Source organism: Channa argus, chromosome 9, assembly GCF_033026475.1.
Source record: "Channa argus isolate prfri chromosome 9, Channa argus male v1.0, whole genome shotgun sequence".
Taxonomy (NCBI): domain Eukaryota; kingdom Metazoa; phylum Chordata; class Actinopteri; order Anabantiformes; family Channidae; genus Channa; species Channa argus.
Window position 1 is genome coordinate 4,276,617 of NC_090205.1, and position 15,425 is coordinate 4,292,041.

Below are 15,425 nucleotides of genomic sequence, written 5' to 3' on the forward strand. Positions count from 1 at the left end.
TTGAACATCAGATTTGCTCATTCAGAGATGCAGTCTATTTAAAAGTGATCTATTTTGTTTAATACAGCCTTGATTGAACAAAATAACAAACAATGGTAGCATTACAACTTCTGCTATTATGACTGTTTTATCACTTATTCCGCGCATTCACACGTAATACCAAATATTTACCGGCAGATGCCGCCATTTTAACTGTTTCAAATGCTTCATACACTGAACCATTTAAAACATTTGCTTCACATTGATTCATTAAATCGAAAAGCTTTGATTTCTCTACCTCGACTTTTAGCTTTCCCTTTGTTTCCCAGCGAAATAATTTTAACTATCCCTGTCATTTGTTTAAAGCACAGTGAATCCTCCAGCTGCTCATCAACTCCTGGTTCCTCTTCGAGTCCCAGCTTCCCGCGCGGCAGAATTCCCGGATGAAGCTCCGACGCACGTTACTTTCTGAAGTTTACGGCGCATTTTTTCTCGCTCTTCTAAAATCAAGGATTTCTACGGTAAAATAACAATTGTTACCGGCAGCAGGTTACAAAAAGTGGGTTTAACTCCTCATACCAACTAAAAAGAAACGGCCTGTTCACCTGTTCCGCATTTGGAACAGGCGAACGTGTGTTCAGCCAAAGATCGTTTCTGTGGAAAAACATCACTCTGTAGCTATTTTGAAGCTATACAGCAACTGGCTGTAGTTCTTCTTCAGACCAAAGATGAGTTATACACGACTAACAGTTGGAAAAAATATGCAGAATTATTAATTACTAGTAACAAGATAGAAATTGCCAATTACTGCAAATTATTATTTAATAAATACTATATTGTCCTTAAGTATGTAAGAGTACAATTTTTAGATATTTATACTCAAGTCTGCTATTTCATACTTTGACTTTACTACATTTCAGAGGCAAATAGACCTACTCAAGTGCATTTCCTTAATACTATATTACAAGTTACTCATCCTAATACAAAATACATGTTGGCTTAATATTTTTTTTGCATGAAATTCACAAACCACTCAGAAGCATAAAATAAAATTCTAGTTAAAAACATATGATATCAAAACAGCAATTAGCTGGCCAAAATGAAAAAAATGTAAGACCTTTTTTTTGGAAATAGTATATGCTTTTAGATAAATGTATATACAGAAAAAAAAAAAAATACCAGCACTGTAATGAGCAGAGAGTCATGTAAGAAAAATCAGAGACAACACAAGGGTTTGGTCAGGAAAAGGTAACTTTATTTAGTCTGGGATACATACTGTTGTTATATGCGGATTACTTGTCAGATAGAAAAAAAAAACACGGTAGCTTTTCAAAATAAAAGCATGGTCCATTTAATTTATTATATTTATGTTTTTTTAAAACACACTTCAATAAATATTTCTCTTCTTCTGGATTTTTTTTTTTTTTTTTACAAAAACATACAGTGACTGTACGAACAGTTGATGGAACAACACTGGATTAAAGGTCAGCTGTGTAGACACAGGCCAACACAGACACTGCAGATGCCACGGGAAGATCAAACCTAAAATACCTTTACACACTTCCAATTGTTTTACACAACTTTGTTCACATCACTATGGCAGATATAAACAACTGAATGTAAAGCGCTATCTGAGCACTGGTTTGTAAAGACGGGTAGCATCACACACTGAGGAGTACGGAGAGAACTAGCTCTAGGTTAAGACACATGGGTAACAAAAGTACAATGCACCTCAATGCAGGGCCCCGTTCATAAGCATGGTTCAGTCTACTGCTCTCATCCTTCAAACTCAAAAGCTTAAGACGTAACTGCAGTGAGCATAGACCTGTTGCACTTTAAAGGGCATAAAGCAAAGCAGTTAAGTCCACACTTCAGGGTTCAGGGTGCAGCATGAGGTTAAAAATGAGATGCATTATACGAAAGATGCTAGTAAAGCACTGTAGGGAGCGTCTGAGTGCAGTGCTTTTAAGAGGTAAACGCTCATTTATCAATACTGCAAAATGAACATATCAGGTCAAGTGTTGTGAAAAAGTGACAGGTCAGAGGAATGGAGCTTTTTCCCTACAACCCTGCTTTTGTTTTAAGGATCATACTGGTGTTTCTGCAAGTTCATTTCATTCACTACACCACCATGCATGCTTTGCCTCACTGCTGACTGTTTTCTTTGCTTTTGACAGGTGATTCATCACGCTTTGCATTATTTTTACGGAACTTACTTATTATTGTGAGCTAATGGAACAGGAAGCCTGGACTCATTTGGAGAAAAAAGAAATCTGCTGCAGTGAGGTAACCATGAGCTGATAAGAAGCTCGGGCACGGTCGGTTACTTGACAGCGTCGCATTGATGAGCTCTGATGTCTGAAAGTCAAACCCAGACAATGAATTAAAAAGCAAAACCATGCACAGTTAGAGTAGCTAGAAAGGCTTTAAAAAGAGAATTGTTCTGCAGATTCATTAGCCTCGTCTTAATATCATATTGTGACTCGCTGACAAAAATAAACCCGAGCAGGAGGTTCAGCAAATCCTGCATCGACCAACTCTCATCCTGACACGAACAGCTGCCCAGAACATGTATAGCACATTAAATACAGTATTTACTTTTATCAAGTATACAGCAAATGATTTGAAGTAAATGGGTTAAATCATCCAAAAAAACACAGCTACGCTCCTTCTTTTGATCATTCAGCTACAAATTAGTGACTGGTTGCAAAGGTTGGAAACAAACTGCCATTTTTCTCTGTTACTACTTGTTGCCTTTGTCTGTCACCAGTCTACCATAGATCCTCTTTGTAGTTACACTGTGTGCCCGATGACCTAATCAGATTAGTGAAAGCTGACCCTTCTGCCCCGCGTGCTCACCTACAAAGGTGAAGCCGGAGACCTCCAGGTAAAGTAAATCCCATCACCCATCACCCATCACCTATGATCCATTTGTATTCCCCATGTCAGCAGGCATGTAAACTGGAACACAGACATCTAATACTGTGTTAAGTAATGCTGGAGCTGATGCATCATTGATGCAGAGACATCCTCTCTGCAGGTAAGCGGATCTCTAAAAGAGGACGTCTCCCGTGAGGCTTTGAAACCACGTCTCTCGGGGGCAGGGGTGCCCCTCCGAACAGCTCAGGAAGCTGCAATCTGCAGAGGAATTGTGGCAAAGTAGTTTGGCAATGACTGTGTAAGCAGGGGAAGCAGTTTCCACCACTCGGCCAGGAATTAGGGCACCAAAATATCATGACAGATCTAAGCACACCAGCATACATAAACACACACACACACACACATATCCCAAGGCCTCCTGTGAGTCAGAATGTTATTAATAGACCAAAACAGCAGGAGCTGTCACCCTGTCTATTGCTCACAGCCAATTATGAGGCTCTGCAGGTGCAACCATTCAACAACAAATCTGACCAAATGCGAGGCCAACATCAGCCACTTCTTCTTATATTCCTCTACATTTTCTGTCTCTGCAGTACACAGTATGTCTGCTATTAAAAGCCTTCTGTCTCTCTGTCTCACACACACACACAAATAAAGAACACTGACACGGAAATGTCATTAGGTGAACCTCCTCCTGTGACTTAGTACGTCACCTCTGTCACATGGAGCCTCCAGAGAAGTAACAGGATGATGACAAAAGCGGAGCTTTGAAAAACATTACTGGTATCAAATCCAAGAAAAGGAACGTGTGGATAAACAAAAGGCAACACAACAGTGTATAAAAATATGGGATGCCTTTCAGTAGCCCTGCACATGCACTTCAGAGGAGAGAAACGAGCGTTTCCGTGTTTCTCATTACATCCTGCAAAATGCTACCAGCTGGGTTGATCGGCCGGTGAGCTCATCCCCTACAGGTCTGTGTTCCTGCCTCCCTAAAAGGGCAGGATAAACATTCAAAACGTCTTCTGGTAAGAAAGTTCCCTTACTTTGCTCCACTCGCTTTGTTCAAGCTCACACATCGTCAGCTGCAGCAAGTTAGATTATAGACATCAGTGAACCTTTTCAATCGCACCTGCCTTGTGTGAAAAAAGTTAAATGTTCATTTCCAGAAAATGTACCAAACTGCTTTGTTTAAGCTGGGCGATAATGCATCTTTGGCATTTTCCAAAGAGACATGACAGCCATGACAATTTTGTTCACCAGAGAATATTCAGGGAGGTATTTCTAATCTGATTAAGCTTAGTCATTAGTTTGGTTTCAACGCAGAACTATGAAATAAAAAACATATATAAGATGTAACGTGTGTTTCCCTGCGGTAAGACAAAACACAAGGTTTCACTTCGAGGCCTAAAGAAACGCACAACTATGAGCCTTGATCAATAGCACCTGCTGGACACCAGTTAGTTTTTTCATACATATATCATCATAAATATCTCTTGGTTAAAAAGTTAGACTGTTTTTCAATCCTTCAGTTAATATACAGTGAGTTAAACAGCCTCTCTGACTTTCGTGTAACTTGCCTCTATTTTTATTGCTACATCAACAGTGTAATTCACGCTGCACAAAGATCTTCATCCTGCACACAACACACACTCACACATACACACAAGTAGAATCAGAGCATTTAATACTCCCACACATCAATATAGTGAGGAAGTTACTGTATAATATCCACACGTGTACTACAGCAGTAATACTACTACTCCCCCCCCCCCCCCCCCCGATCAGATAAATTAGACAAAATATTTCCACTTCTTCAAACTCCCAAACCTCATTAATACCTGCTCATATTTTAGATAAGCTCCTTTATTTTTGCCTCTGATTATTATAAATTTTTATTAATTCGGAAATTTTGACCCATTTTGAGACATCTGACCTTAACAGAACAGCTGCCAAGTTTTTCAAGTTTAAAGTCTACAGACCGTTCAGAAGGTGTTGTGTTCAGTCTGGTATGATCATGTGGATGCTGACTTATTTACCCTAAGGCCTGATGTATGTAGGTAAAACCTTTGTCTGCTCTGTACATCACGCTACAGCAACAGTTCAACTGAAGTATCTATGGTTATACTTTAAACTTAGAGTACAATTACCATAAAACCTTTGTAAGTTTAAAAATAAAGTAGTATTATACTAAGACTACTGGAATGTACTTGTTTTGTTATCATCTCTTGTTTTTTTTCTCTGTGTTTTGTGGGTCACATTCAGTCCATCCGTCTTTTACACTGTTCCACACTTTGCTTTTCTCCATTAGCAATGCTGCACACACACCCAGGTCTTGGTATCTGCCCGAGGGGAAAACTAAAATGCTGAGGCAGATTATTAGTTTGTTCCATCAGCTCTGCGTTCTTTAGCTCTGAAATGAAACCCAAACAGAACCGTAAACAGCAGCCCTGGTGTCACGAACTGTTCAGGTGTCTATGATTTCCTCACTGAACCTGCTGAGCTACAATGTTGAGTCACATGTGTTTCTCTTAGAAACGTATTCTGGAGCTGTCGAAACGTTAAAGGACCGGCTTGGAGTCTTCTTCCTTGCTTTTTCAGCCACTGTGAAGTTACAAGATTCATAAAACACCTCTCTGCAGGCTGGGCCTTCAGTGACAAACTCACAATAAGGCTCTGGTCTAGACTAAACTAGACACTTTTATAAAGGGATACACTCTGCCAGGAAGAGACTTTTCTATCTCCTCTGGTGCTTGTTACACTGAGACTCTTCCTTTTTCCCTGCCTTTCTCGCTCTTATATCACAGTTATGTTCAGTAATTACTCCTTCCCTTCCCTTTTTCATCGTCAGCAGCGTGCTTGGACCCAGGAGAGGAGGCGGGGTCTCAGATGCGCCCATTGCCATGTGTGCTGCTTCGACGGCCACAGAGGGGGTGGGAGGAGTAGTGCAGCTCGGCTGTGGAGAACGTGGAGGATGAGGAGTTGGAGGAAGAGGAGGAGGGGGTAAGTCCACAAGCTTCACAGGCCAGAGCCAGCTGCCTCAGTGCGTCGAGGGAATCCATCTTAGCTCCCCGTAACAGATCGCTCTGACCCTGCAGCACACAGGGAGACACATGGGTATCATTCGTTTGCACACTGCAATAAAATTTAAGGAGAAGGTGGGAACTTTGCTGATGACCTGTTTTTAGCCAGGATATCGGAGCAGGGCAACGACAACTTCTGGCAACCTGACATTTGTGAGTGCAATATTCATTCAGAACTGGAGGCAAAGCCTTTACCTATCAAGCTCTTCTCCTGCGGAACCAGCTTGCTATGAGAACACAGCCCTGTCTCTACTTTGAGGGCTAAGTTTAACACTTGGCTTAAAGCTGGCTCAGGTTTCCTCCGTTACAGAGATTTTTCCCTGGCCACTATCGCCTAGTGCCTGTCAAGCAGAATATGTTGGGTTTTTCCTAAGTTTGCAAGGTCTTGTCTTTATGTTTTAGTAAATCTGTGACACATTAAATTCAATATTTTTTCAAAGCTTTTTTTTACCTTGAGGACAGTGATGTTCCAGGTGAAACTCTCCACTGCTTTGCTTAGCTTGCGTCCCTTTAATCCCTCCTTCTCCCCATGCCGAGTAAGATCCTCATGAAACGCCATGCCTGCAAAACCCAAACAGCAGCTGTGCATCAGTTAAGAGGAGCGAGTGTGAAACAATTCAGACTTAGGTAAAATAAACTATCATGCATAAGCGAATTACTTGATGTTAGGGATTAACACAAAAATGTCATGGGGGAGAACATCATGTCTTAATGGGGATGTTTACTTATTTATGCAAAAGCAAATGCCGTCCCTCATGACATTTACATTGTCGGTTAAAGGTCAGGTGTTATCTAAGGCAGTGATACTAAAAATACACCAATTTGGCTACGTAGACAGCTTTGTGTTCTAGTAAAAAGCTCACTGCAGCTATCGAACTGTGCATTAGACCTAAAGCTGCTTAGAAAACACAAACAGACAGAAGTGCACATGTATTGTGAACAGCTGTATCTAACCCTCATTAAGTTTAGCTGCTTGATGTTCCTGTCAGATTTGCTCATTTTAGGCATTTTGCACTGCTATCATCCATTTAATGAGCGCTCATCCAAACTACTCCCAGCCATTAGTCCATTTCTCACAGGGTGTCATGCTTTACCATCTCTCTGCACCTGGGCGATCCTCTCCTGAACAGCATCTGCATTCTCAATCAGATGTTTCTGGGCGACGATCATCTGCACAATGAGGGAAAAGGTTTGTGTTGCACTCACACAGATCACTGGACATCAAACAGTGTTCAGACCCACAGAACCCGCTATGCCACGGCGGCACAACATAACATTGCCCCCCTGAACTTACATTTTAAGTAACCAACACAAAAGCACAGAGTTTGTTTTAAATCTGTGGAATGAAATAGAAGAAGGAAGGAAAAAGAGAGAATACTGGCTTCAGGGCAGCAGAGCGAGAAGAATGGCCTTGTGTGCTTGTGCCCACAAACAATGAAGATGTGATGTGCAACTAGAGATCACACAAACGCTGACTTTTTGCCACTGACCTGCTGGGTTTTACACTGAAACATCATCACCTTCACTGAGGCGCATAAACACAAAGTGACAGTTAAAGCGGGGGGAAAAAAAAGCAGCACCCTCTTCGCCAGGGTGTGTGTAGGTGTAATGGCTGAGCGCTGAGGCAGGTAGGAGGAGACGCAGCTGGCAGTGTGTTTGTGTGGAGCGTGGGTTTTCATGCATGCATGTCAACTCAGAGTGCATGTTGAAGGCCTTAAGACAGTGTGTGTGTGTGTGTGTGTGTGCATATTCAGTGAAGTTAAAAGTTTGAAAAACCTTCTCATGTATGTAAACTAAGCAAATAGCAGTGGGAGAAACATTCACATCATTTTTTTGAGAAATATTCTTCACAACGCATGTTAGCAGAAGACTCCTGTGAATTCAGACACAGATATTTGCATTGCATCAGTAAGTTCTGCAGCTTCTTCTTTACTGTACTTGACGTAAAGCTAAAGTGGGAGCAGTGCGGTGGTGGAGTTGTGCGTGTGTCTGGCCAATCATGGCTTTTCTGGATGAAGTTTGCATGTTGTCCCTGTCCTTGTGTGGGTTTCCTACAGTTTTGTCCACTTTGTTAAGGGGAGTAAATCATAGGTGTGAAAGGTTTGTGTGACCCTGACCCTGATATGGACGGTAGAACTGTCCAGGAGGGACCCCCGGATAACTTCATGTATTTATATGTAAGTGCTGCTTATGGCTTCTCTTATTGAATCATCTTTTCGATGCAGGCACTAAACCCACCAATGAATTGTCTCTACTCAGAAGTCCATAAGTCTGCAGCCTGGATTAGCTTGTTCACCTGTGGTGTAGACATCTGTTGCTGTCCCAAAAACAAAACTAAAAATATTTTAAAAACTCAAACTTGGTTGAGATATTTTTAATGTATCATCCCCCAATTCACCACAATTACTTAACAGTGGGGGTCCTAAAAAAAAATGGGCTCCTAAAACTTTCAGATGGAAGTATTCTCTTCAATTAGTCATAAGCACGAGACAAGAGTGAATACATTTGCATTTCTTAAGAGAGGGTAGCAATGAGTTGACTTCAGAGACATAAAAAATGAGGGTCATCTTCAGTCCAACTGACCGTGTCGTAAGCCGTGAGCAGTTTGCGTGTCGGCTCTGAAAGGTTGACCAGGGGCTCCAGACACGGGTAGCCCTCCTTCAGCACCATGGTGGCCCCGAGAGTGCCCTCAGGGCTCTGCAGCCTGGTGGCCAGGCTCTGGATGCACTGCTTCAGTTTGGCCACTGTGGGGAGCCCACACTGCTCTTTGAAACTGGCGGTGGTGCTCTGTAAACGGCAGAGGGGGAGAGAGAAGACGAAATTGAAAAATAGCATTAGATTGGACGTGGAGCTCCGGCTGTAAAACTAAGCTGGGAAAGGTCAAGAAGGGCAACACACCCCATAGACATCTACACACACAAACGCACACACGCACAGGCACGCACACACACACACACTTCCCCTCTTTTCCACAGTCATCTGCTCTCTCTCTCTTGTGAATTAAATCAATATGGCAGACATTCCCACTTTTAATCCAGCAAAATCAGCCTTGGCTTAAGCACATTTGGCAAAAAAGAAGACAATATGGCATAAATCTGGACCAGGAAAGTCAAAGCATTTACAGTGTGGCTGCTTTACAGGTGGGTGACGATGTACAACTGCAACATTTAACCGGAGCACAAAATAAGAGATGTGTTAATCTGCCAAAATACCAGTGTTCATCACTTCATAATGAAGGAAGAAAATGGATTCCTGCACATTCAAGAACTAGAATACAAAACATCTGCTGTTTAGCTGAATGCTATTTGCCACCTGGCAAAGCCTCAACTGGACTAGTGATTATCACACCCCACCTGTGTGTGTGTGTTTGTGTGTGTGTGTTCGTGAACATTCAGCAATAGAGGCATGATGAATAATCACTGACTGTGGCAGATGAGCCCACAGCTGGACTCGTGGCAGAGAGACAGAGACCGAGAGAAGGACAGAGTTCATGTCGGACAAAAAGAAAGGACAATGAGACCGAATCAGGCAGATTAAAAAGCTGTTTGTGAATGAGCAAATAGTGTTTCTGTGCAGGACCGAGTGTGTGTGGGAGGATGTCTAACAGTGGCTGTCTGGGAGGGAGGGATTGTTCTAGGGTTGGGTGATACATGAGGTGATTTCGCTACACAGTTTGGAATGAGAAGGTTATTTATTCGACCATTGTTGCAAAAGGTGCAGCCGCATTTTATGGCTTTGTTGAAAGGATTTCTGCATCATGGGCTACATCGACCACTAACATTTAACCTAGACATCTACACTGCATGGCCAAACGAATGCACACCCAAATATTACATCCATGGTTGTTGGATATTAATACAAAACCATGGGCATTAGAGGATATTTTAAACAGTTAAAGTGCAACATTATCACTCGTTTGGAGTTGTGTTGCCTGTTTTAGCTCAGTTTTTGGTCTCCACCTCCTGGGGAGCATATTTGGACTTTTAGCTGGTCCTCTCTGTTCACCAGCTACTCTTTAACTGTGTTGCTGTTTAGAACTGAAGCAGTAGCAACATTTTTAGAGCTTTTTTCTCTGCTATGACTGAAAAACAATGAGCAAAGAGAGAAACTCAAGTGAACCAAAATGTCAAAGTTGTGGCTTGGACACCAAGCAATGAGCTGAAACTCACTGTAAAGCTCAAGAAAAGTGCAGATGATTAATTGTTCATACTTTTAGTAGGACAGTTTTAACACCATTATTTGAAAAAATAAGAGGGGTACAAAAAATTATAGCTACAGTATGTAGCATTTAGCATTTGGGAAATATGCTTATTTACCTTCTTGCCATTATTTGAAATTGATTTTTGATAGATCCCTCAATGTCTGCAAATTAGAGCTACATTTAATTACAATTAAATCTATAACTTTTTTATATTTTATTTCATTGTATTTCTTTCTTGGTTAAGCCAGCCTCAGCCTATTTCTATTTATTTTGCTATTTATTGCAATTTAATGATGACATCACACAACAGGCTGTGCAGAGCGTGGTGGTGAGCAGCAGATCGTAGCAGAGCAGGGAGAAGAAGTTCTGGATGGCGCTGAGTGGATTCATTTTGCAGCTCATGTCAGCTCTAGCTTGTTTGGAAACAGAGGAAACAGCTGTCAGTTTCAAACTTTGTAATCTGACAGGGAGTTGTGTGCTACGTCTTGTTCGAGATGAACAGCGGTCAGAGTGCCAGGCATCAGGCAGAGACAGCACACATGTGCTCAGTACATGTTGATGAAGTACAAAGTACTATACCTCATTTAAAACCTAAAATTGGCTTTTTAAAATAACCATTTTCTCCAGTTGAAGCCAATGGTGTAGCAAAGGCCGCGGCTGAGTTCAGGACTCTGTTCAGGTGAGACAAAGTCTTCACCACAAAAACAGGGAGACTATTTCTTTATAGCTATGTGGGGAGCGGGCACGGATCATTAAAAGAAACAGAAAAAAGAGCAGCAAAACAAGCACAAAAACCCCCAATAAGGGAGCTCAAAATAACTACAAGAGGCAGAGAGTGTCTATAAGGAGACAAACTATAACTAGAAGACACGCAAAACTCCAATAAACATATTGTTGATGCAAAACAAGCATAGGGACAAAAAAAAAGACAAAAGGTTAAACATCAAACAACCTCCTCCTTTAATAAGTGAATCTTGTGTAGACAGGATGGGGCCTTTTTGCCCCAGGGGCCCATTGTCTTATAATCCATCCAGATTAGGAGAGGCACTGTGATGTTTTAACGAAAAAGGGGCCGAGGTACCTGCACACATCTGGCTACATGGTGTATATTTCTATATGTAAACGAGCACATTCCACAAAACAGGATTCTATTCGCGTCACACACCCACAGACGTTTGCACGGAGCAATACGCTGGTGGGTGCTGCGCTCCCAGCTTCTATTTTTACTGGTGTTTATACATGCTTCATAATCTCCCTCCACCTCTTCTTCTACTTCTTTTTCTTGTTGTTCTTCCGTCACTGCCTGTCCTCCACTCTCTCATTCGCCCTGCAAAGTCTCAGGTAGAGTCTGATTTCAGCGCTGCCATGTGAGCTGCTCCGATTCAGCCTCATAACCAGACATCTTATCGCCACAGCCTAAAAATACAAAAGCTGAGTGACACCTAATCTGCTGTGACTCAGCTGTTAGCCTTTCATTTAACCTGCCCTGCAGGGGTTTTGCCACATAAGCCAATTAAACCCAACGTGCTGGAGGATGTGTTTTGCTTTGGCAAACCTTGAAGGTTTTAGCAGAGGGTTCAGAAAATGTAAAAAATAAAAATACAATGTTCCCACTCGTGTCCTCGGACAGCGAGTGAGAAAAGCTTTGGTGCCCTGGTTTAGAGATATGAGATTTCAGAGATGATACAATCTCTTTCCAGGAACAATGTCCTGGTTAGTCTGGATAATCCAAAATCCTCACTGCAAACAGTTTCCCTTTTATTTCTCTCAAATGTAGCTCAAATGCCAAAGTGACAGGAGGCAAAATTATTTAGGTATTTAATCCATGTACACATGCAATCAAACTAAAGTAGGTTTATTAGAGGATAAGTTCACAATTTTTCAAGTCAACAATTTTCAGGTGGTTTAATTTGGTGTTTATCTCTTCAACATTACACAATCGGTCTCTCTGGGGGCAAAGCTGCAGCATTTCTACTACAAAACTCCCTCTTTTTGTTATTTTCCTTCCACTGCCTTGTTCAGGGAATTTTATACTAAAGAGATTTTCTAAAATAGGCACTTGATTTGATTAAATGAGACTGCAGAAACTGTGTATTAGTTTTTTTTAAACCGCACTGATTACACTTTGCAAAGAACAAGGCTTGCAGATTTGGTCCCCCATCTGTTCCACTGTGGGGGCTTTAGGAATGTACAGCGACACAACCCTTTATGAAGTTCACGTGGGCACCTGACTGACCTATTTCCCCTCTCACCTGAGCATCCTCCCGCAGGTCTGTAGCCTCCTTGAGCGGCCCGCTCGCTGGTTTGAAAGTCTCATCCACCACTTTGATGCCAGTGTGCCTCAGCGTGACGTACTCCCGTCCTCGTCTACCTACCCTCCTCACAGACAGACCCCGACGCTGGGCCTTGCCACCTCCCCGCCGGTTGGTGACCGCCACGTGGACAAACAGACTGGTGTGTGGTAGGGGGTCTCCCGTCAAGCCCAGCAGGGGCACGTTACGGTATCCAGGCTGAAGGCACTCAAAGGCCACGCTGTACTGGCCAATGAAATCGTCTCCAATATAGTCGTCGTCTAAGACCACGAAGCGCAGTAAGGCCAGCTCTGGCATGTTTACCTGCAAACAAGATATGAACAATGTAGTAAAAATGCATCCATGCTGTTCTGTGTATGTCGTTCTGTATATTATACTGGTAATGGACTCTCCCATTACAGCCACCAGCTGGTCTCCATCTGCTGATAAAACAATCAACTCAAACATGCTAAAGACGAATCACTTTCAAGTTCATGTTTTCGACACCGAGCAGCTACACCATTAATACCACCTGGTTGTGGTGGACGGGGGGTCAGCTCGGACTCTGTTCTGGAACCTGCGTATCGCAGGCAGCATCACATTCCACAGATGATCTGTTTATTTTCACTAGAATGGCCAAACCTGAACGGTTTAAAAGGCGCCGATGCTCAGACAGCGTTGAAACACATCAATACGTCTGTTCATCTGCTCATTTCAATTAGCTCTTTTTACGAGCAAACGATGCATTTCATTAACTTTGCACAACAGGAATATATCATAAATTAGTCCCAGTGTTCAGCCTAGAAAGTTCTTACACCATTTCCTGTTATTAAGTGTCGCTCATGGACCTGTGCATGCACAGCATTAATGTTAGCAACATGGTACAAATGCACGGCGGCACAGAAGAAAAGGTCAGTTGAAGTACTACATTTCAGGTCGCGTCTTCAGAGCACTTTACCTTCCCCTGGCCCTATTAAGCCATAAAGCCCTGCACATGCGCACGCACACACGCGCACGCACACACACTCAAATAGTAAATGGGAGTGCAAATTAAACTGGGAGCGTGTGTCTACATATTTAGTTTGGGCAGAGGAACAGACAAACTCACAATAAAAATTTAGTTACTGTCTCTGTTCGTCTCTCTGCCAGTTGTGCGGACACTCATCAGCATAATGCAACTCATAACCAGTCCTTAGATGTAAAACTCAAACTTAAATGTAAAACTCAAGCCTTAGCCCTCAAAGAGGCATTGGAAAATGTGAAGACCAGTTAAAATGTCCTGCAATGCAATGCGAGCAATGTAGGATTGTCATCGCAACGATGGCTTTGAGACACAACCATGGAAAGATGCAAATATATGCACGAACTGGTTTGGAGGAGGTTTACCCTGTTTAATGTAAAAGTCGTGTAGGAAGTGGGAGTTGCTCAGCAGTAAACAATTGTTTTTGTTCCACCCAGTTGTAAAAGCGCTCTCTTCGATCCCCAAAGCAGCAGGATGGTCACTGTAATTCATTCGATTCAGGATTTATATTCATCACACTCACTATTGTAGCTTTGTCCTATTTCAGGGCCCACTGCCTTCGAAGGACCAGTCCCACAAAGATGGAGCCTTCAGTGCACAGAGCCTCAGCCTTTGTCCAAAATGACACTGTCTGGCCTCAGAAAAACCAATGCAGCATTACGTTGGTTCAGGCAGACCATTTACAAAGAGTTGCATTAATGCTTCGGAATCATCGGCTGAATTTTACATTTGCTCATTAGCAGCTGACCGGAGTTACCTTCATCACCCTCGTCACCTCGTCAGCTGTCACTATTAGAATGCTCCTGACCGAGAAGACATTCACCAGCACAAGCAGCTTGGACTGTTGACAGGAGGGAGGCTGGGTTCATGGTTTCATACTGTTGATGCCAAATTCTGAGCCATTACAGCCTGCCATCTGCCTATCTCAGCAAAAACTGATATCCATCAGACCACGCAACATTTTCCCGGCTTGGATTTCTCCAGTTTTGGTGAGTCTGTTCCCATTGCAGCCTCAGATTTCTCAGAGCTTTTCTGCTCAAACAGAAGGTGACATTACTTTTTTCATTTTAATTAACGCCTCATTTGACTTCTTAAATCAGTATGTTTCCTAAAAAACCTGTTAGTTTCAACTGGGTTAAGTACCACAAAGAGGGAAGGAGACTGACGCATAATTGTCATGCATATTTGCATTCAATGGGAAAAAGATGTGTTTTCAAACTTATTCAAATCATTTTAAATGTAAGAATATTTTCTTTGAAAGTGGGTCCTTATTTCCATAAAACAGGCCTAAAAAAATCCTTCAGATGAGACAGTCCCCATTAAGATAAAGAGCAAATGTCTGGACTAGACTTGAGTGCCATTTTCCAAAAAAACCTCAGCAGGCCATAGAAAACAATTTCACATTTGTGTCTTGGAACAAAAACATGTTTGTTTTTTTTTGTTTTTAGACATCAGTGACAGTTCAAAATGCTAATGTGCACTGTTTGGTAGAATTATTTTAATAATTTGAATTATTCCACCAATTTAGCACTGCACTCCTGTTTCACTGTCAAATCAATAGACAAAAAAAGTAACAAAGACAATATTTTTGTCATTTCATGTCATTTCTTCTTCTTTGTCAAGCTCTACTGGCCACATCACTACTACAGGAAGCAGCCTCCGGGTGACACATTAAAAAAGACTTTTACATGTTGGTGTATTATCAACGGGTTCCCCATTAAATGAATCGTGCTCTTCGGGTGAATTATAGTTTATCCATTATGATCCATTTGTCAGTTCAATAATAAACATCATCCCTTATCCCTTCATTGCCGATATTCTTTATTTAAATTTGGCAATTATAAAATATGTTCAACTTTCTCTCAAAAACAATGTACCCTAAAGGAATCGGGAAGTGCCAGCTTTAATCAAAAACTGTGTGTTGTGAGAGGTTTTACTGTTTTTTTTTTTTTTTTTTTTTTTTTTTTTTT

At 41.9% G+C, this 15,425-nt stretch overlaps 1 protein-coding gene across 2 annotated transcripts in view; it reads right to left on the reverse strand.

Annotated features, from left to right (window-relative positions):
- Positions 1-1,212: 1,212 nt before the first annotated feature.
- plcl1 (phospholipase C like 1) overlaps positions 1,213-15,425 on the reverse strand; it is a 64,625-nt gene continuing 50,412 nt past the window's right edge. The window contains exons 8-12 of one of the 2 annotated variants that reach the window (XM_067515560.1): positions 12,396-12,758; positions 8,526-8,729; positions 7,037-7,112; positions 6,394-6,503; positions 1,213-5,951 (exon numbers count right to left, since the gene is read on the reverse strand). In XM_067515560.1, the coding sequence (XP_067371661.1) occupies positions 5,745-5,951; positions 6,394-6,503; positions 7,037-7,112; positions 8,526-8,729; positions 12,396-12,758 (960 nt within the window). In that variant the 3' untranslated portion in view covers positions 1,213-5,744. The remainder of the gene's footprint in view (positions 5,952-6,393; positions 6,504-7,036; positions 7,113-8,525; positions 8,730-12,395; positions 12,759-15,425) is intronic. The other variant, XM_067515561.1, reaches the window with a different exon arrangement.